This window comes from Ammospiza caudacuta, chromosome Z (genome assembly GCF_027887145.1).
Source record: "Ammospiza caudacuta isolate bAmmCau1 chromosome Z, bAmmCau1.pri, whole genome shotgun sequence".
Lineage (NCBI taxonomy): Eukaryota > Metazoa > Chordata > Aves > Passeriformes > Passerellidae > Ammospiza > Ammospiza caudacuta.
Window position 1 is genome coordinate 52,063,364 of NC_080632.1, and position 15,834 is coordinate 52,079,197.

The 15,834-nt window shown below is 42.2% G+C and overlaps 1 protein-coding gene across 1 annotated transcript; it reads right to left on the minus strand.

Annotated features, from left to right (window-relative positions):
* Positions 1–3,771: 3,771 nt before the first annotated feature.
* On the minus strand, positions 3,772–8,373 carry LOC131571468 (granzyme A-like). Its single transcript, XM_058824190.1, has 5 exons — positions 8,292–8,373; positions 7,442–7,586; positions 5,633–5,771; positions 4,701–4,979; positions 3,772–3,927 (listed from the first exon to the last, which is right to left on the minus strand). The coding sequence occupies exons 1-5, from the start codon at positions 8,350–8,352 to the stop codon at positions 3,772–3,774; spliced, it is 780 nt and encodes a 259-aa protein (XP_058680173.1). The 5' UTR covers positions 8,353–8,373.
* Positions 8,374–15,834: the final 7,461 nt, after the last annotated feature.

Below are 15,834 nucleotides of genomic sequence, written 5' to 3' on the forward strand. Positions count from 1 at the left end.
TCTGGAAGGTTGGGACCCCTCAGGTAATTTAGCTAGTAAGAGATTGCAATAAACCTGCTACTCAGCTACTGGGTTCTCATGTCATCTCATGTGGTCTTCAAAGAAGATCAGAAAATGGTAATACTGGTTGTCAATTGAGAAATTGCTGCCAAGAAGCTGATGCCCAAATGTGGGAAATAGCTTATACTGTGCTTATCTTCCAATATGAACAAGCTTGTTTATAGAGATTTTATCAGACAATTAGAATCTGATTTAAATACTCAAAATAGTATTTTAAATAATTTAAAATGTTTTAGGAATAGTAAAAAACATTTTCCCCCATTTTGAATGTTAAATAAATGAGTAGAACTAGTCTCTTTGCTCATGCATTTTTTGATTTGCCCAGAAATCCTCTCTTTCCTTTGGCAGCACCTAAATTATATTTATATCATTTATATCCAGTATAGGAGGAGGTGCATGACACAAGATGGGAGGCTGTAGCATGGAAGGACCTGACCAATACCAACCATGCACATTTTGTTGGATGCTGAATTGTCAAAATAAGAAAGGCTGTTTCTTAGCCTAAGAACTTCTCATATCTTAGTTACTTACAGCTCAGTGTTGACTAGTCAAGCTGTATTTAAGATGACTAGTCAAGATGTATTTAAGCACAATATCTAAAAGTGGGAAAAGCCACTGATTTCAAAAGCCCATAACTACGAGAGGACCTTGTTTGTGTGACCTGTCGATCCATTATGTGACCATGTCTGAGAAGACATCCAAGTGTGCATTCCAGACTGTAACTAATTTGAAGTGAAATTAAATGCATACTCTAGTGCTTTTTTCTGAATGTGCAGAGTGTAAAGCTGCTGAAAGCTGGCCACGTTCTTGCGTAGGTTCCTCATTCTGCCAGTGCAGAGGTCTTAACATATGAAGTCTTGGTCAAAATTTGAAATCCTGACTTCCTCCCTATAGAATATGGCATTCTTTTAGCTCACTGTCAGTTACACGCCTGGTATGTTGCTCAGGCCCAGGATGGACAGAAATCAGAACCTGTTTCTAAGAACTCAACTTGTTCTTTGTCTGTGGTCTGTATCCACTGAAAGCTGAGTCTCCAGGGGTGGCACTGAGGTTTGAGAAAATTTGAGTTGACTAAGATCAGATTTTCATCCCTACAGTCCTGTCCAAGGTGGAGCACTGTACAACATATAGAACCCAAAACTTAAGGTCAAAAATAATTTTTGCCTGAAGAATAACTTCATTGCTCATACAGTACAAGTGTCTTTCTTCTCAGGTATATCAATATGACAAAACAATCATCTGGAGTATAATGACTGAGCCATCCATTTGTTCCCACACTTAAAAGCACTGAGTTGGGCAGATGTGCCCAGTTCTGCCCCTACATGACCTGACTTGATGCTACCTACATACATGTTAGGTGAGTTTCTGTGATGTGGTTTATATCTGTTGCTTCCTTCCAATTATATAGCCAGACTGAGAAGAAAACAGGGACATCAAATTATCATAGCATTTTTCTTAGCTAGTGTGGGCTCCATTCCACAGTGGTGAAACTCTGTGGTGAATGGGCTCATATCATGCCTCTTGAGCAGAGACCTCCCCATCTAGAGGAAAATGCAGTTCTCTCTTGCTGCTTCTTTTTTTCTACAGGTTTATGCTACTGGCAGTAGTGACAGAAGGTAAAATTTTGGTTTTACCCTGTAAGTCCAACTCTACAGGCTTATTTTGCACAATTCACTAAAAACATCCATGTGAAAAAAACACCATTTAAAAAGTATTTTGGGGTAGGTCCTAAATTTCAGACTACAAGAGGAAAGCTGCACGTTTTCCACATTTTTCTGCAACACATTTCTTCATGCATTAAAAACTTCTCCTTGGTCAGAACCTATCCTTCCTGATCTCTAAGGCTTCTCCAACACTTGGCTCAGAACCACCATCTGGAAAATTAGGAAATACTTGAATTACAGGATTTGAGAGGGATTTTCCACTGACAAGGGTGCTGTTTGTGACTTTTGGAGAGAAAGAAAAATCCTGCCGAAGAGGAAGCAGAATGCTGAGATAATGCAACAGCATGAGGAAAGAAAGGCAGTGAAAATCTGAACAAAGAAATGAAGCAAGACTAATGTATGGGAAGGGTGAAACAGGCCTAGGTGAGCTGCAAGATAATAAGGACAATTTTGTTTCCTGAAGGTTTTAAGAATTAGTTTTTGCCTAAGCAGGGGTTTGGTAGTTTGCAAGAATAAAAAATTCTGAAATTTCTTATTTCCTGTGTGTTTAAACACAGAATCAAGTCACTGCTTTGGTTGTTGGTAGCAGTCAGTGGGTCAAATTCTCTTCTCAGTTTCACTGATGCAATCTTATTTGTCTGAGAGTCTTTTTCTCTGCTCCTGCTTTGCTTCTGTATTTGTGTCCCCCTTTGTGTGTACACATTGTGTATTCAGACCAAGAGTGAAAAAAACAATTTATGAATAAGAATAGGAATATGGAAAGTTCTGACTGAGTAATGTTTGTAACACAGGGAAAAAAAGATGTTTTTCATCATCTGAACTTCCAGTAGAGATCCCTGTAGTTCAGGCCTTCTTTATCTTCTCTAATGAGAAAACTACTGTCTCTTCTTAATGACATTAGGTAAATGCAGTTGTGTAAAAAAGTTTTAGTTTGTGCTTTCTCATTGTGTTTGTAAGTAGTGCTTAATTACCAAGGATGGATGGAGCAGTAATTTTGAAATTAAAATCAATGCAAAATATCTCCACCACTGAATGTTCCCTGCTTTCTCTTAGCTAATGTCTACCTCCAAATAAAAACCTCTTGAAGCAACACAAGATAAATCCAAGCCCTTTTTGAGGTGCTCATGGCATTGAAAATGCTCGTCTGTTAATACAGAAGCAGGCAGAAACATTTTTCACAAGAGGTCTGTTTGCTGCTTGACAAATACTTGTTTAAGCCCTTAAAAATTTCACTGCATGTCTGAAGCAGCACTATTGGCATCATAAAATTAAGAGTGCTTTATATGATCAACAGTGCTGTATCATATTGATACAGTCATGTCATTTCTCTGAAGCGTGGGCTTTCAGAAATTTTTTTAAACACAGTGCTGCTTATTTTGGTATGTTTTGCAAACATTTAACATGTATGGAACATTACACAGATAGTTAACAGATCCTATTGGTAGTACATGGAGCATCTATGCTGCAAGAGTCAGCGCTTTCCACATAAATGGACAGCTGAAAGCAGCAGATTTTTATTGCCATTGCTTTATTAAATGCAAAGTACATAAAGGGATAAAATCTAGAGGTTTCAAATACAAGACAGTCAGAAAATTAATACCTATGTCCCACAATTGCTGCAATTAAATTTTCTGAAGCTTTACAATCCACTACATCTATAAAACCAAGAGCTTTGCTGCAGAGAAACCTAAAACGTTTTTAGGTGTCTGTACTTGTACATAGCACACCACTAATTTTCAGAAATCCAGGTACAAAAGAGTGCTATATATACTTAATAAGGAATGAGGACCCAAACAAGGATTAGATTCTTGATTTGAAATACCAGTCCGTGTAGAGCTCAGTGTGAACATGCACTACAGGGATGTTGGAATCCTCAGCCCCAAATACCCCCAATGACTCCATGGCTGACAGTGTAAGCTATAAATGCCATTGTAGCAGAACTACATCAAGCTGCCGAAACTCAGTGTGAGAATACCTCTTTTACCAGACTACTGAAGCTGTTTTTAAAAGCCCGTTTACACAAACCATGTGGCCCAAACCCAATTTGCTAGGCCCCCCCTATGGTTTTCCTTATCCATTTAAGGTGTTGCTTGGTGAGTCGAGTGTAGACACCAGGGCCATCAGCATTGCCACATTTCTTCTTCCCAAATGAAGTGATGCCTCTCATAATATTATTACATCTTAAAGGTCCACCAGAGTCCCCCTAAAAAAAGGGAAAATACAGTCATTCAAATCAACAAAAGCTAAAAAATGTTTCCTTTAAATAAAATTTTCACTAGTTAGATGGAGAAAATAAAAATGTAGCCAGTGTTATTAAGGATCATTTTTTCCTCCTTGGAAATTAGGATTTCAGACAGCAAAACAAATGAATAAAAAGACTTAATATAATTCAATCTGATCATTCAAGTGTGTATAATGGGTAATGAATCTAGCTAGGGAAGAAACAGTCTCTTTGCAAATAAAGAAAAAAAGCTGAAAACGTTCCTCATGGAAAGTGTAAGCCTCCAGAAATTCAAACTCTTTTAAATGCAATATTTAAATATTTTAAAATGTGGCAGTTCTTACATAGTCCTGTACTTGACTTGGAACACTGTTAAAATGCTTTTTAGCATTTCAGCAAAACCTATTTCAAAGTCTTCTGACATCAAATAAGTTGTTCCACTGAGATTATCTACTTGCAAATGGGCTCGTAAGCTGTTTTGTGGATATTTTAGTATTAAACTCATTTTATTGAAGATGAGGATAGCTATCTGCCATGCCTGGACACAACTGCAATATTGAAAGGCTGTGAAGGTGAATTTACTCATCTTAAGTATTGATTTTAAGGCTTGGAAGAACAAGCTTTAGTAAATTCACTGACATTTGATAAAATTCTTCACTGATTTTAAGAGAGACAGAGATCGTGAATGTGTAATGCTGGTACATTATATTTTATTTTTATTATACGATTTATGCAGTCATAGTAGATATACTTACATGACATGAATCCTTGTTCTTAGCTCCTGCACATATCATGTTCTTTGTTATGACAGGTTTGCCATTATAATGCTTTTTATCGTTGCATATTTCCCTCCTGATGACAGTGACATTGACTTCCATCAGGGCAGAAGGGAGATTGCCTGGACAATTTCTCACAGGACTTGTAGTCATACCCCATCCTGCTACTGTGCAAACTGTTCCTGGTTTGGGATCATAATCTGAAGGAGGCAGGGGGATTGTTTGCACAGCTTTATTAAGTTTTGCTCTTCCCCGAAGCTGTAGAAGATACGGAAAATAGGTATTATGGCACAGAGTCTAACAGAGGCCCTTGCATATTAACCATTGGATCTTTCCCATTATGATAATTAAAGAAATCCCTTTCTGAGATTCCTCAATTCTTTGTGACAGTAGTTATGTCATCAACGTAAGAGTGGGAAAATGAGTATTCTTTGTCTCATAAGAACCCACTTTGATAATCTATTAGCTCTAAAAATCATCTTATTTTACTTCTTTGGCTCTCAGACCATTTAGAAGACAAAATAACAGTAATTACTGATGCTGGCAAAACTGAAGATCAGAAAAGCCAGACATTTTAATTAGAACTCCTTTTCAGACAGAACGTTAGTGCTTTTAACCAAATGTTTTATCTGCATGTGTTTTTATTCCTGTATGGAAAAGCCATAAACTGAAATGTCTTGATCAAGCTCCAGAATGTGTATACTAGCCGTGGCAACAATTACAGGAATTGTTGCTTGCCTTATTTACCAATGCATCCCCAATTCCCCAGGCTGTTGGATTAGCAGACCAGACAATATCACTCCAGAAAAAAAGGCCCCAGAAACTCCCTTGGCTCATCTCCCTAGATGAGATGAAGGAAGAAAATAGTTCAGTGTAGTGTTATATTCCATAAGTGATATATAAATCTGTACCTGAAGCAGCATAATGTCATTTTCCTTGGTACTGGGGTTGTAGCATGGATGAGGAAAATGTTCTGCAATCTGAAAAGCTTGCTGTTCTTTTTCTCTTTTTTTTGATGAATGGGCTCCAAGAATAACTTTGCTTTTTTTCCTGAGGAAAGGACTACATAGTTATTTGGATTCACTTTGATGTAACCCTAAATTTTTTGCTGGTAATAATGTGGTGCTATAATGACCAGCTGCTACAGTCTCTTTTCCTGTGCCTGAAAAGAACAGTAACTAGAAATATCAAAAAGATGACCTTGTTCATACAACAGCTAAAAGAAAAATATGACTCAGTGAATCAAACTTCATACTATCTTATTTTCAGCTTCCCAGGAGCACAGAAAAGTTTCAGGTACTTGACGCTGTTTCCATCCCTGTTGTTCCCTTTTGGGAACTGAATGAGTGGTGGATCTGGTGGATGCACCAGATTTGCTGTGGGCACTTGTCTCACCAACAGTGTCCTCTATAATTTGTTCTGAAAATTTAGGAAAATAGGCCACAGCAGTGTTAGTTCAGATATCCTGACTGTATTGAAATGTACCATTGCTTTACTCTAACATATTTCAACACCACTTTCTGAATCTGTGTGAGACACAGTTCATTCCTCTTCTCTAGGTTTTTCTGCAACTTCCTGTGCTTCCAAGATCCTCAAGTGGTGTCAGAGTTGCGCCTGCTGTGGCTCTCTGACAGAGACCAGCAGCCTGGCACTCCTTGGCCAAGCAGGTCAAGCAGACATTACTGCCTGACTACAGGTACAGCTGCTCTTGGGCAAACAACACATCCCACAGCTCAATGAGAGAATATTCTAGGAGATGTGCATATTGGCACTCATTCATGTCTTATTGTGGAAAATGCAACCCTGGAAAGCGGTCGCTCCTTTCTTTCATCTGCTGAGAGCTGTCTGTTGACTGAGCCATCATTAGGTTCATAATTAATTGTATTTTCTCTTAAACAGAATCTCATTTGGAAACATTCTTTACTTTCTGTTAACACACAGCTTTTGGGCCCAGTGCTCTCTTTACAGTAGGTCCCACAGATCTCCCTGTCTGGACAGGACAGATGGACATTTCTCTGGTGTCTGCAGAGTCCAGTGGCTCACTGGTCCTGGTGACAGAACCTGTGTGAGGTCTGGCTCAATAGCAGCTTCAGTCCTCCTCACAAAAGCAAGTAGGGGTGGGATGTAATTCAAAACTCACTTCTTGCCTCGCTGAAGGACTCACTAGAGCTAAATATCCATTTGCATCTTGATTTGGGCAGGAGAAGAAAGATGTCTGCCCAGCCAACATACCAGGCAAGGCAGAGATCTCTCAGTGCCTCCTGTCAGCTGTTTGGAGGATTTTTGCTCCTGTGTTAACCCCATGCTGTCTTTTCTGCAGTCAATTGTGTATCTCTTATAGAATAAAATTACAAGAATTAATTTTTTTTCTCAGAGCAGCAGTTTAGACTGGACACTCCTCTCATCTAGTGTACAGGTTGACTGAGAAAACAGGGATAAAACTTTTCTCCAAATTCACTGCTTCAGTATTGCTATTCTATGCTAATGTGCAGCTTGAAGTTTTTAGATATCTCTTCAGAAACAGATATGATCAGTATACTTTGTTGTATTTTTTTACTCACTATAACAAATTTGATGATAGAACCTATAATGCACAGTAATTAGAACTTAATCATGGTCATGATAAATGGATAAAATTACCAGATAAACTAACTCTCCTGCTTGAACAGAGATATCAGACACCCTCTAAGGGCAATCTCTGAATCAGAGTAAGAACTTACGTGTTACAGTGTGCAGCTGTTAACACCCAGTTTTCCTTAATTAAAGCTCCTCCACAAATAATTCCTCTTCGTCCCTTGATTTGGGCCATGAATGGTCTCGAGTGTGGCGCTACTTCATTTCCTCCAATGATATCCACACACAAATCTAAAAAAGTAAGCCACAAGACACACAGCTGAGCTGACAAATACTGTAAGACACTCCAAGTCTCTTAGAAAACATGGCTGTTATAATTAGAAAGGATACAGACACACAAATATGCACATATGTCACAATGATGGTCTTCAGGGTAGAATTTTAAAACCGCTCAGCAGAATTATTTCATTACATTTCAATAATACTGAAACAAGATCAGTGGGGTGAGCTTGGGCAAAAACCCCACACCAAAGTTTTGTTGCTTTTGCACAGATTTCTTTTCTTGGACATTACTGATATGTTTAATTTATTAGCTTTCATCGTGAGTAACAATCCACCATATTTCCCATATCTTAAATATTGTGCAGGGAAACTAGACTATGTAGTATAAACCACATTATGTGAATCTGTTTTCCAGAAAAAGAGAAAATCAAGCAGTTAAGGTATGTGTATGGCTCTGAAAAGAAAGATGAGATAATCATTATGTTTTCTACTCAGAACTCCTCCAAACAGCTCAGACTTTGCAGCTTTACTTAAGACCCATTCAGAAATTATTTTGTTTGTGTGAAAGACCAAAACATGCTGACAGTTGAGAGGAACTAATTATAAGAATTCAAATAACAATTGTTATTACTTCCTTTACATTAATACATGTTAGCTTAATTAGAATTCTGTATGTCAGGACTTATCTCCAAAAGTATTAAATGGTGTACTTACCTCCATGAATAGCCAGGAGAATGACAGCAGTGAAGGTGTACCAAGGGAGGAAAGCACCCATGATTTCTGTCTGATGTTCCCTCTTGTTTGCTCTTTAATATATGTCTATCTACCAATCTATCAATATATATGCATAAATGAAGAGGATGTGGGTTTTGTTTTTCCTCTTAAGGGGGTAACCATGACAAGGAAAGCCTCCCCAGAGATGTACCTTACAGCAGAAGTGTTACTGAGAATCTGCATCATCTGCTGTGGTGTGAAAGCAGGCTCCACCCCACTTTGTGCTCTGTCTGCAGCATTTGCACAGAACTCATGTACAAGTATAGGGGTGAAACACAGTGGGACTCAGCTCACATAAATTTAGGCTGATTCAGTTGTCCACATGAAGTTGTATACTTTCATCCCAGACACCTCAAGTGGCTTCCAGGTCAGACATGGATTCCAGTCCATTCTCCTTTAATGAAATATCTGTTCTGTTCAGTAGACCCTCAAGGCCAAGGAATCTGATATTTCCTCATTTCAGGATCTGCTCCTACCTCATTAGGTTTGTTTGGCTTGGACTGGCTGAGCTTTCACAAAGCACTGAGTGTGGTTTCATAGCCTATAGCTAAGGGTATGATGATATTTAAAGTATCTTAAACTGTTTTAGATCTGGTGCAGAAGGCCGTCAGTCTTCTGAAGATGCTGTGTCAGATTTGCCAGCTCTGTGTCTGTGTCTGGAAAGCCCTCAGTATCTCAAATGTGACTAAACGCTGAGTTTCAGGCAACTGAATTGAATCCTGAAAACTCAGGGTGGCTGGGCACTGGAAGAGGCTGGTCACAGCACCAGCCTGACAGAGCTCAAGGCAATGCTCTTAAGCACATGGTGTGATTCTTGAGGTGTCCTGTGCAGAGGCAGGGGTTGGACTTCAATGGTCCTAGCGGGGCTTCTTTCAACTCAGGGTATTCTGTGATTCTGTAAATAAGTCTTATCTAGGGCCTTGTAAAGGCACAATTTCTCTCTTGCAAATATATACCCAAAAAAAAAAAACAAAAACCAAAACCTTGCATCAATATTAAATCATTTGGAGTATCAACTATTCTATAACCTATATATTCTATGACCAGTGAAATTTCACTGTCATGCAGAATGGAAGATTTCTTGAAGTCTTGAGCCCCACAAAAGGCAACCTGCAGAAAGGAGCCCACAATAAAGAGCTTGCAGAAATCTTCTTGCAGAGTTCTTGCTGTATCATATCTTGAGCTCATTGTCCCAACACCATGTGAGTTTCACCTGTAGAAGACCTTGGACAGACTTTGCTCAAATTTGCTGTTGCTCTCCCTTCTGGGACAGAGGATAACTTGGCAGGTGTAGATGTAATTTTAGAGACTGTGGAGCTCTTTGTCACTGATGTGTCTTTGTTCAGACACAGTCACCTATGTGCAAGGTGACAGCTCCACGCATTGCTAAAGCTCAGATTTACCAAGATTTAATTTTCTTAAATTTTTCTTTTCATTACTAGCACATTCCCCGTAATGATGATCACTTTGTAGCACTGATATTCTTTTTTACACTGTTCTCCTGGACACTAGGTATCATAAGTACAATTCTTTCTTTTATCAGACACAATTATTTGACAAAGTCTGATTTTATGATGTTTTAATTAGCACTCTTACAATATTGAAGCTGTTTCCTGTCTGGACTATGCAGAGGCATGATCAGGATGAACACTTGTAAGCAAAAATCCTGTGTGCTCAGACGTGATTAAACTTGTAGTGCTACAACGATTCATCCTTGGATGGTCCTATGTGAGGAGCAATGGCCAGTAAAAAGAGGTTTGGTATGTCTCATCCTATGTTTGCCTGATCTGTTTTGAAAGATATGGAATAAAACATTAGCAAATGTTCCTAGATGGTTTCCAAGTAAATAGATACAGGTAAATCTATGCCTGCTATCTAAAACCTAATTTCTATGGCCTGTATATACTATTTTTCAGTTTCTAATTGTACTTCCATTTACTTCTAAATCATACTTCTAAAGATGTTTCTTCTGAAACTCCATAGATACTAGCATATCCATGCTTCTTCAAAAATCCTTTCCAATTCTGAGAGATCTATTGACATTGACAATAAGAATTAGAAATATGGAGTCTAAACTATTGTTCAGTATCAATTGATGACTTTCTGTGGAAGCTCCTGAATGACCTCTCTGACAATCTGCAAAATCCCCGATGGCACAGGTATTAAAGATCAGATAGATATGCATATAACCAGTACCAATTTTGTACCCAAATGTTTTGTCAGAGAGTTATCCTCCTCTTGTAATTTACATCATTAAGGCTGAAAATTTGACATAAAATTTGAGGGTGTGCAATTAGTTGGCTGGGCTCCTTTGGTTATGGCAATAACTTAATTTATGGTGAAGTTTAGATTCTATTGGCCTTTTGCATTTAAAGGGAAACCCCAAAGCAAAGCTTCCTTCTCAAGTAAAATTCTTTTATTAGCTCCTCTGTTGCTTACTTAATTGGTCTCCAAGAGGAGAGAGGTATTGTAAGTAAAACACTCTGTCCTTTCTCCCTGTGGCACTCACAAAGCAGAGCCACTCACCCTGCAGAAACCACCGCCTGAGTAAAGGTGTGTGTGCAGTTCTGTGACCAGCCTCTGCCTCTGGGAAGGGCTCCTATGGGCTGCAGGCCCATGGCTCAGTGGATCACTTCCAGTTCTGTGCATTACTGTGCTGAGGTCTTCTATCCCTTGTCTTATACTCTGTCATTTTGACCCTTTTTCTTCCACAGTGACTCTGTTCCTTTTTCCTTCATGCTTTCTTTGGTGCTTGAGGTGAGCACCAGATGTGATTTTAGGACACCGGTTCAGGAGACCAATTTAAACTGTACCTCTAAACCTTCCAGGTTTGCTGAACTGAGTTCAGGCGGTCTCACCTCAGCTGAAGGGCTGTTTTCTCGAGCTGGGAAGGGAGGGCAGGACAGAGGTGCAGAGCTGGCAGCTGCCAGGAGCACAGCAAGGCAGAGCTGCCGTGCTTTCTCGGTCTTCTCCTTGGGCTACCACATCCCCAATCCCACCCCAGTGTATCTGAACACATCCCTTAGTGGCTGGGAGGCAAACTCCCAGGGACTTGCTGGGGAAAGGGCAGAGTGCATGCTTGCTGGGGAAAGGGCAGAGTGCATGCTGGGCCATACCTATTTTATTTCCTTCTCCAGTACCAGTGCCTCATAGTACTTACCTGGTTGTCTTTTGTGCCTCAGCTATCCACTCAGTGTCCTTGTTTCCATTTATTTGCTATGTGATACCAGTGGAAAATGTAGTAGCACAAAAATCATAGTAGATGTAGTAAACCTGGGGAGTCCTCACGGCCTTGCAGCAAATCAGCACTCCTTCTATGATGTTGCTCATTGTTGCAGTGTGTTGTAAACTTCCTTCCCCAGGTGTGCCTATACCTCTCTCCCTTCCCCCTTGCTCCCATGCTGAGTGAGTCCTGTCAATCAGGCTTAACATTCCAGCAAGGCGTCGTGTGGTTGGTCAAGTTCAAAGGATGCCCCTCAGGCCTGGGGGTTATTGGCCTGTCTGGGTGTCATCCCCCCCTGAGACCCTGCCCCTCTCACCTGGTTGGGTGGCTCACCTGTTCCCTCCCCTTCCCCTGTCCCTGAGCTTAAAAAGGTGATCAGACCATGCGGCCGGGATTCTGTTGGAGCAGTTGCTCATGTTCAGACCTCTGTAACCATGGAATAAACCTCTGGACATTAAACCCTCCAGCAGAATCCATTTCCTTTTTCTCTTCCCCATCGCCTGAAGCTCTCCTCTTGAGGTAAACAGGGTTCCTAACAAGCCTGGACTTGTTCAGTGCCCAGCTGCAATCTCCAGCAAGCCAAGGTATCTCTGGGGTGATACACCGCAGTTGCTGCCTTTGGCCTAGAAGCGAGGGTCAGACTGGCCCAGGCACAATCTAACTGGTAATATTGGGATTCCTATTCCAATATTTGGCGTCCCTGAGGCGGGCTAAGTGACTCTGCAGCCCGAGACAGACTCGCAGTACCTCGGAGAAGCTTCTGGCAGCCGTGCATCCAGCTGAAAAGGGCTTTGGTTGCAACACCCTCAGCTAGAGACTTTGGGAATATTCCCAGAAGAAGTTTCGTGGACTGTTCGGCGCCTCTGGAAAGCCCAGCTCCTTTGTGGTGAGCAGATTTTCCGGAGGAAGAACAGGGGAGCCTCTCTCGCCCATAGAGAGGTCCTGTTCCGGTGAGGAGACCTGCCTTAGACCCCAGCCAGCTACAGCTTCCCTTTCGGGTGAGTATCTCTGCTCTCAGTGGAGCAGAAGCTCAAAAACAGACTCTGCCGTGAGTTCTGTTCCTTTTTTGCCTTTGCATTTTTGGCTGTGCAGCCCCACAGATGGGAATTCATTGCGTTCTAGCTTTTAGCTTTCTGCTGCGTGTTTTACTCTCTTTTGGAATTCGCGCCGGAGCGGGAGTGCTCTCTGCCCTTCCCCCCAGCTCTGCAGCGCAGCGTGCTTGGCTCTCTCCACGTGGTCAAGGGATATCTCTCTCTCTCTCTCTCTCTCTCTGTGCGGAGGAGGGGGGGCTCTCCACTTGGCCGGGGGATCTCTCTCTCTGTGTGGGGGAGGGGGGCTCTCGGTACACATGGCATGGGGCGGCCCCGGTACCAGCTTGCCACGTGGCGTGGCTGCTCGCTCAGCTCCGCGGGGGGGCTGCATTCCACTGCGGGGGAGGCTTTGTGTCTGCCTCGGCTCGGCAGGGCATGCCCTGCTGCTGCTGCCCGGGAATTTTAAAAGCAGTATATACACCTGCATTGTGAAGCTTTTGCCTGTTCGTTATCGCTTTCCTATCTGTGGTTTTTTTTTAGAAATCGGTAGCTGATTTTAGCTTTGTTTTTGGTCAGGCCAGATTTAATACTTTGCTTTTTTACATCTAACATGGGTTCGAAACTCAGCATTGTACAAAAAGGGATATATTATAATATTGTTAGCATTTTAGACAGTAGTAATGTTAAGTTCTCAAAGGGAAAATTGAAACAGTTTATAAGATGGCTTTTCCTCCACTTCCCAAAAATCTCCCCTGAAGAAATCCACAATATTCAGTTCTGGGATAAAGTTGGGAATGAATTGATAACCTTAGGACAATCTGGCAATGCACCCTCAGCTAAATTTGTGTTTTGGAGTTTACAAATTCGAACAGCATTGCTCAAACAAAAGGAAATGGAGAAAAAGCCAAATGTAAAACCATGTACCTCTGCTCTCCCTGTTTCTCCCTCTCCTAGCTCTAAAACCCCTATACCTCTTTCCCCAAAACTTGGTATTTTAAAGAGAGCACACTTATTGGGAAGTCGACTCCCAGAGTCTGTTGAAATGCCTGAGTTGCCCTGTCCACAAGGCCCTGGCCAGGCTGTGTGGAACCTTTCCCAATCCCCTGTGTCCCTCCTCTGAAACCCACAGCACGTGTCAGCTTTCCAGAGAGCAGTGATGCCCAAAATGGCCCCCAGTCCCTAGGCGGTCCACAAGATGGTGGATGCCACGTGGCATCTTCCCAAACCTGGTCTTCTTCCCAAAATCCTCTTAAGCATCCCGAAACTCCAGCCCCATCCCCCTCTCCTCCTGTTCCTCGTGATACCTTTCCCCCTCCCCCTCCCTTTCCTGCAATACACTCAACTCCACCCCTCTACTACCCCCAGGGGGCGTCTGCTGACGTGATGTCACCAGGTATCCCCGCCCCCTGCCAGCCCCTTGACCCTGCTCCTTGTTCCCATGGTGTCCCCGCCCCCTGCCTACCCCCTGACCCCACCCCCTGTTCCCACAGTGTCCCCGCCCCTTGCCAGCCCCTTGTCCCCGCCCCCTCCCTGGGTTCCCACGGTGGGAACACACCCACTGCCATTCCCCAAACCTGTATCTGTTATCCCAATGCTTCTAATTCAAGGGATACAGAGCAGGGAACAGCAGATTCAATGCATAGTCCCATGTTCTCACTGGCTCCTGTTACCTTTCAGCCTGCTGCTCAGGGGGGAGCAGCTCCAACTGCTAATTGGAGTTCTTTTGGACGACAATTGATTAAAGAGATCTGTAAATCTCATAAAGAATATGGTTCACACAGTCCATATTTCCATGGCCTTTTAAATTCTGAATTGAGTAGGACTGTCGTGATTCCACATGATTTAAAACAGCTTTTTTCCTGTCTCATGACCTCCACGGAATTCAAATTATGGGAAATAGCATGGAAACAAATGCTGAATGATGCTCTCCCAGGCTTGCATGCTGGTCCAAACACAGGAAAGACAACAGTGGTAACCCTATCACCATTGAGCACCTCTGTGGTGAGGGCCAATGGTTTTCTCCCTCAATCCAAGCTACTGCAATTCCTGCAGAAACACTTGAGAAAGTAAAAGAAGCAGCTGAAAAAGCATTCTTTTCCCTACAACCTGAGAGGCCTTTTGAGCCCTATAGTAAAATTAAACAGCTATCATCAGAGCCTTTTTTGAAATTTGTAGAAAGGTTAACTAGAGCCATTGAAATACAAGTTAAAAAAGAAAATGCTAGGGAAACAATTTTAGAGGAAATGGCACTTACAAATGCAAATGAACAGTGTCAAGCGGCAATCCTGAGCCTTCCTATAGAACCTCCCCCTACGCTAAAAGATATGCTTCTAGTCTGTAACAGGAAAGTGCCTCTGATGAGTGTGGCTGAAAACACCAGACCAAGGCTGCTGCCAAGACCACCTCAGCGTGTCGCCGTTGCCAGCCCTGCGCCTTTTCCCTCAGCACAGCAGTGCCCTGGGCAGCAGCGAAGGCCAGCAATGGCTGAGCCCACAAAGCCATGCCTGCTTTGTAACAACCTAGGGCACTGGAGTAACCAGTGCCCCCTGAAAAGGGAATTTGATGAATTTAGAAATGGCGGGGGAGGAGAACTACATGCCCTCCCTGGGGGTCAACAACAACAAAAAAACTGAAAAGGGAACGCCAGCCTGCCAGGCGTGCAGACACAAAAAGAGCAGGCCAAGGGAATAAGGGTAGCAAAACAAACCAAGCGCGCGATAATATTAATATTTGCGTAACTGAAGCAGGTGCTTTAAAGACCAAGTCTGCTGGTGCACTGTTGAAAGTGAAACAAAATAACCCTTGTTATGTTTTAGGTGATCCTGTGTTAACCACGTCTTCTGTCAATGAGTCTTACAGGTTGCAGCTGACAGAGTCACTCCACCTGGAGGACACTGGCTGGCATTTTGTCTCTGTCAATCCTGAACAGAAGGGTGCTTGGAACCGAATTCATTTTAAGTACATCGTCATTGGGGACACCAAACACACACCACAAGAGATCAAAACTGCTCCAGGAATGACAACATCAGATCCTGAGCAATTAATTCTCGGCCTGCACTGTTTCCACCCACCCCTGTTTCTTCCCAAGGGACAAATTGTTGCACAAGCTATCCCTGTGCCATCTTTACCTGAAAATATCAAAAAACAAGGGCCCACAGTCGCCCGAGTACAAGTTATTGGGAAAGACAAACCCAAATTATGGTGTAATGTCAGTGGGGGTGGGGAGTCT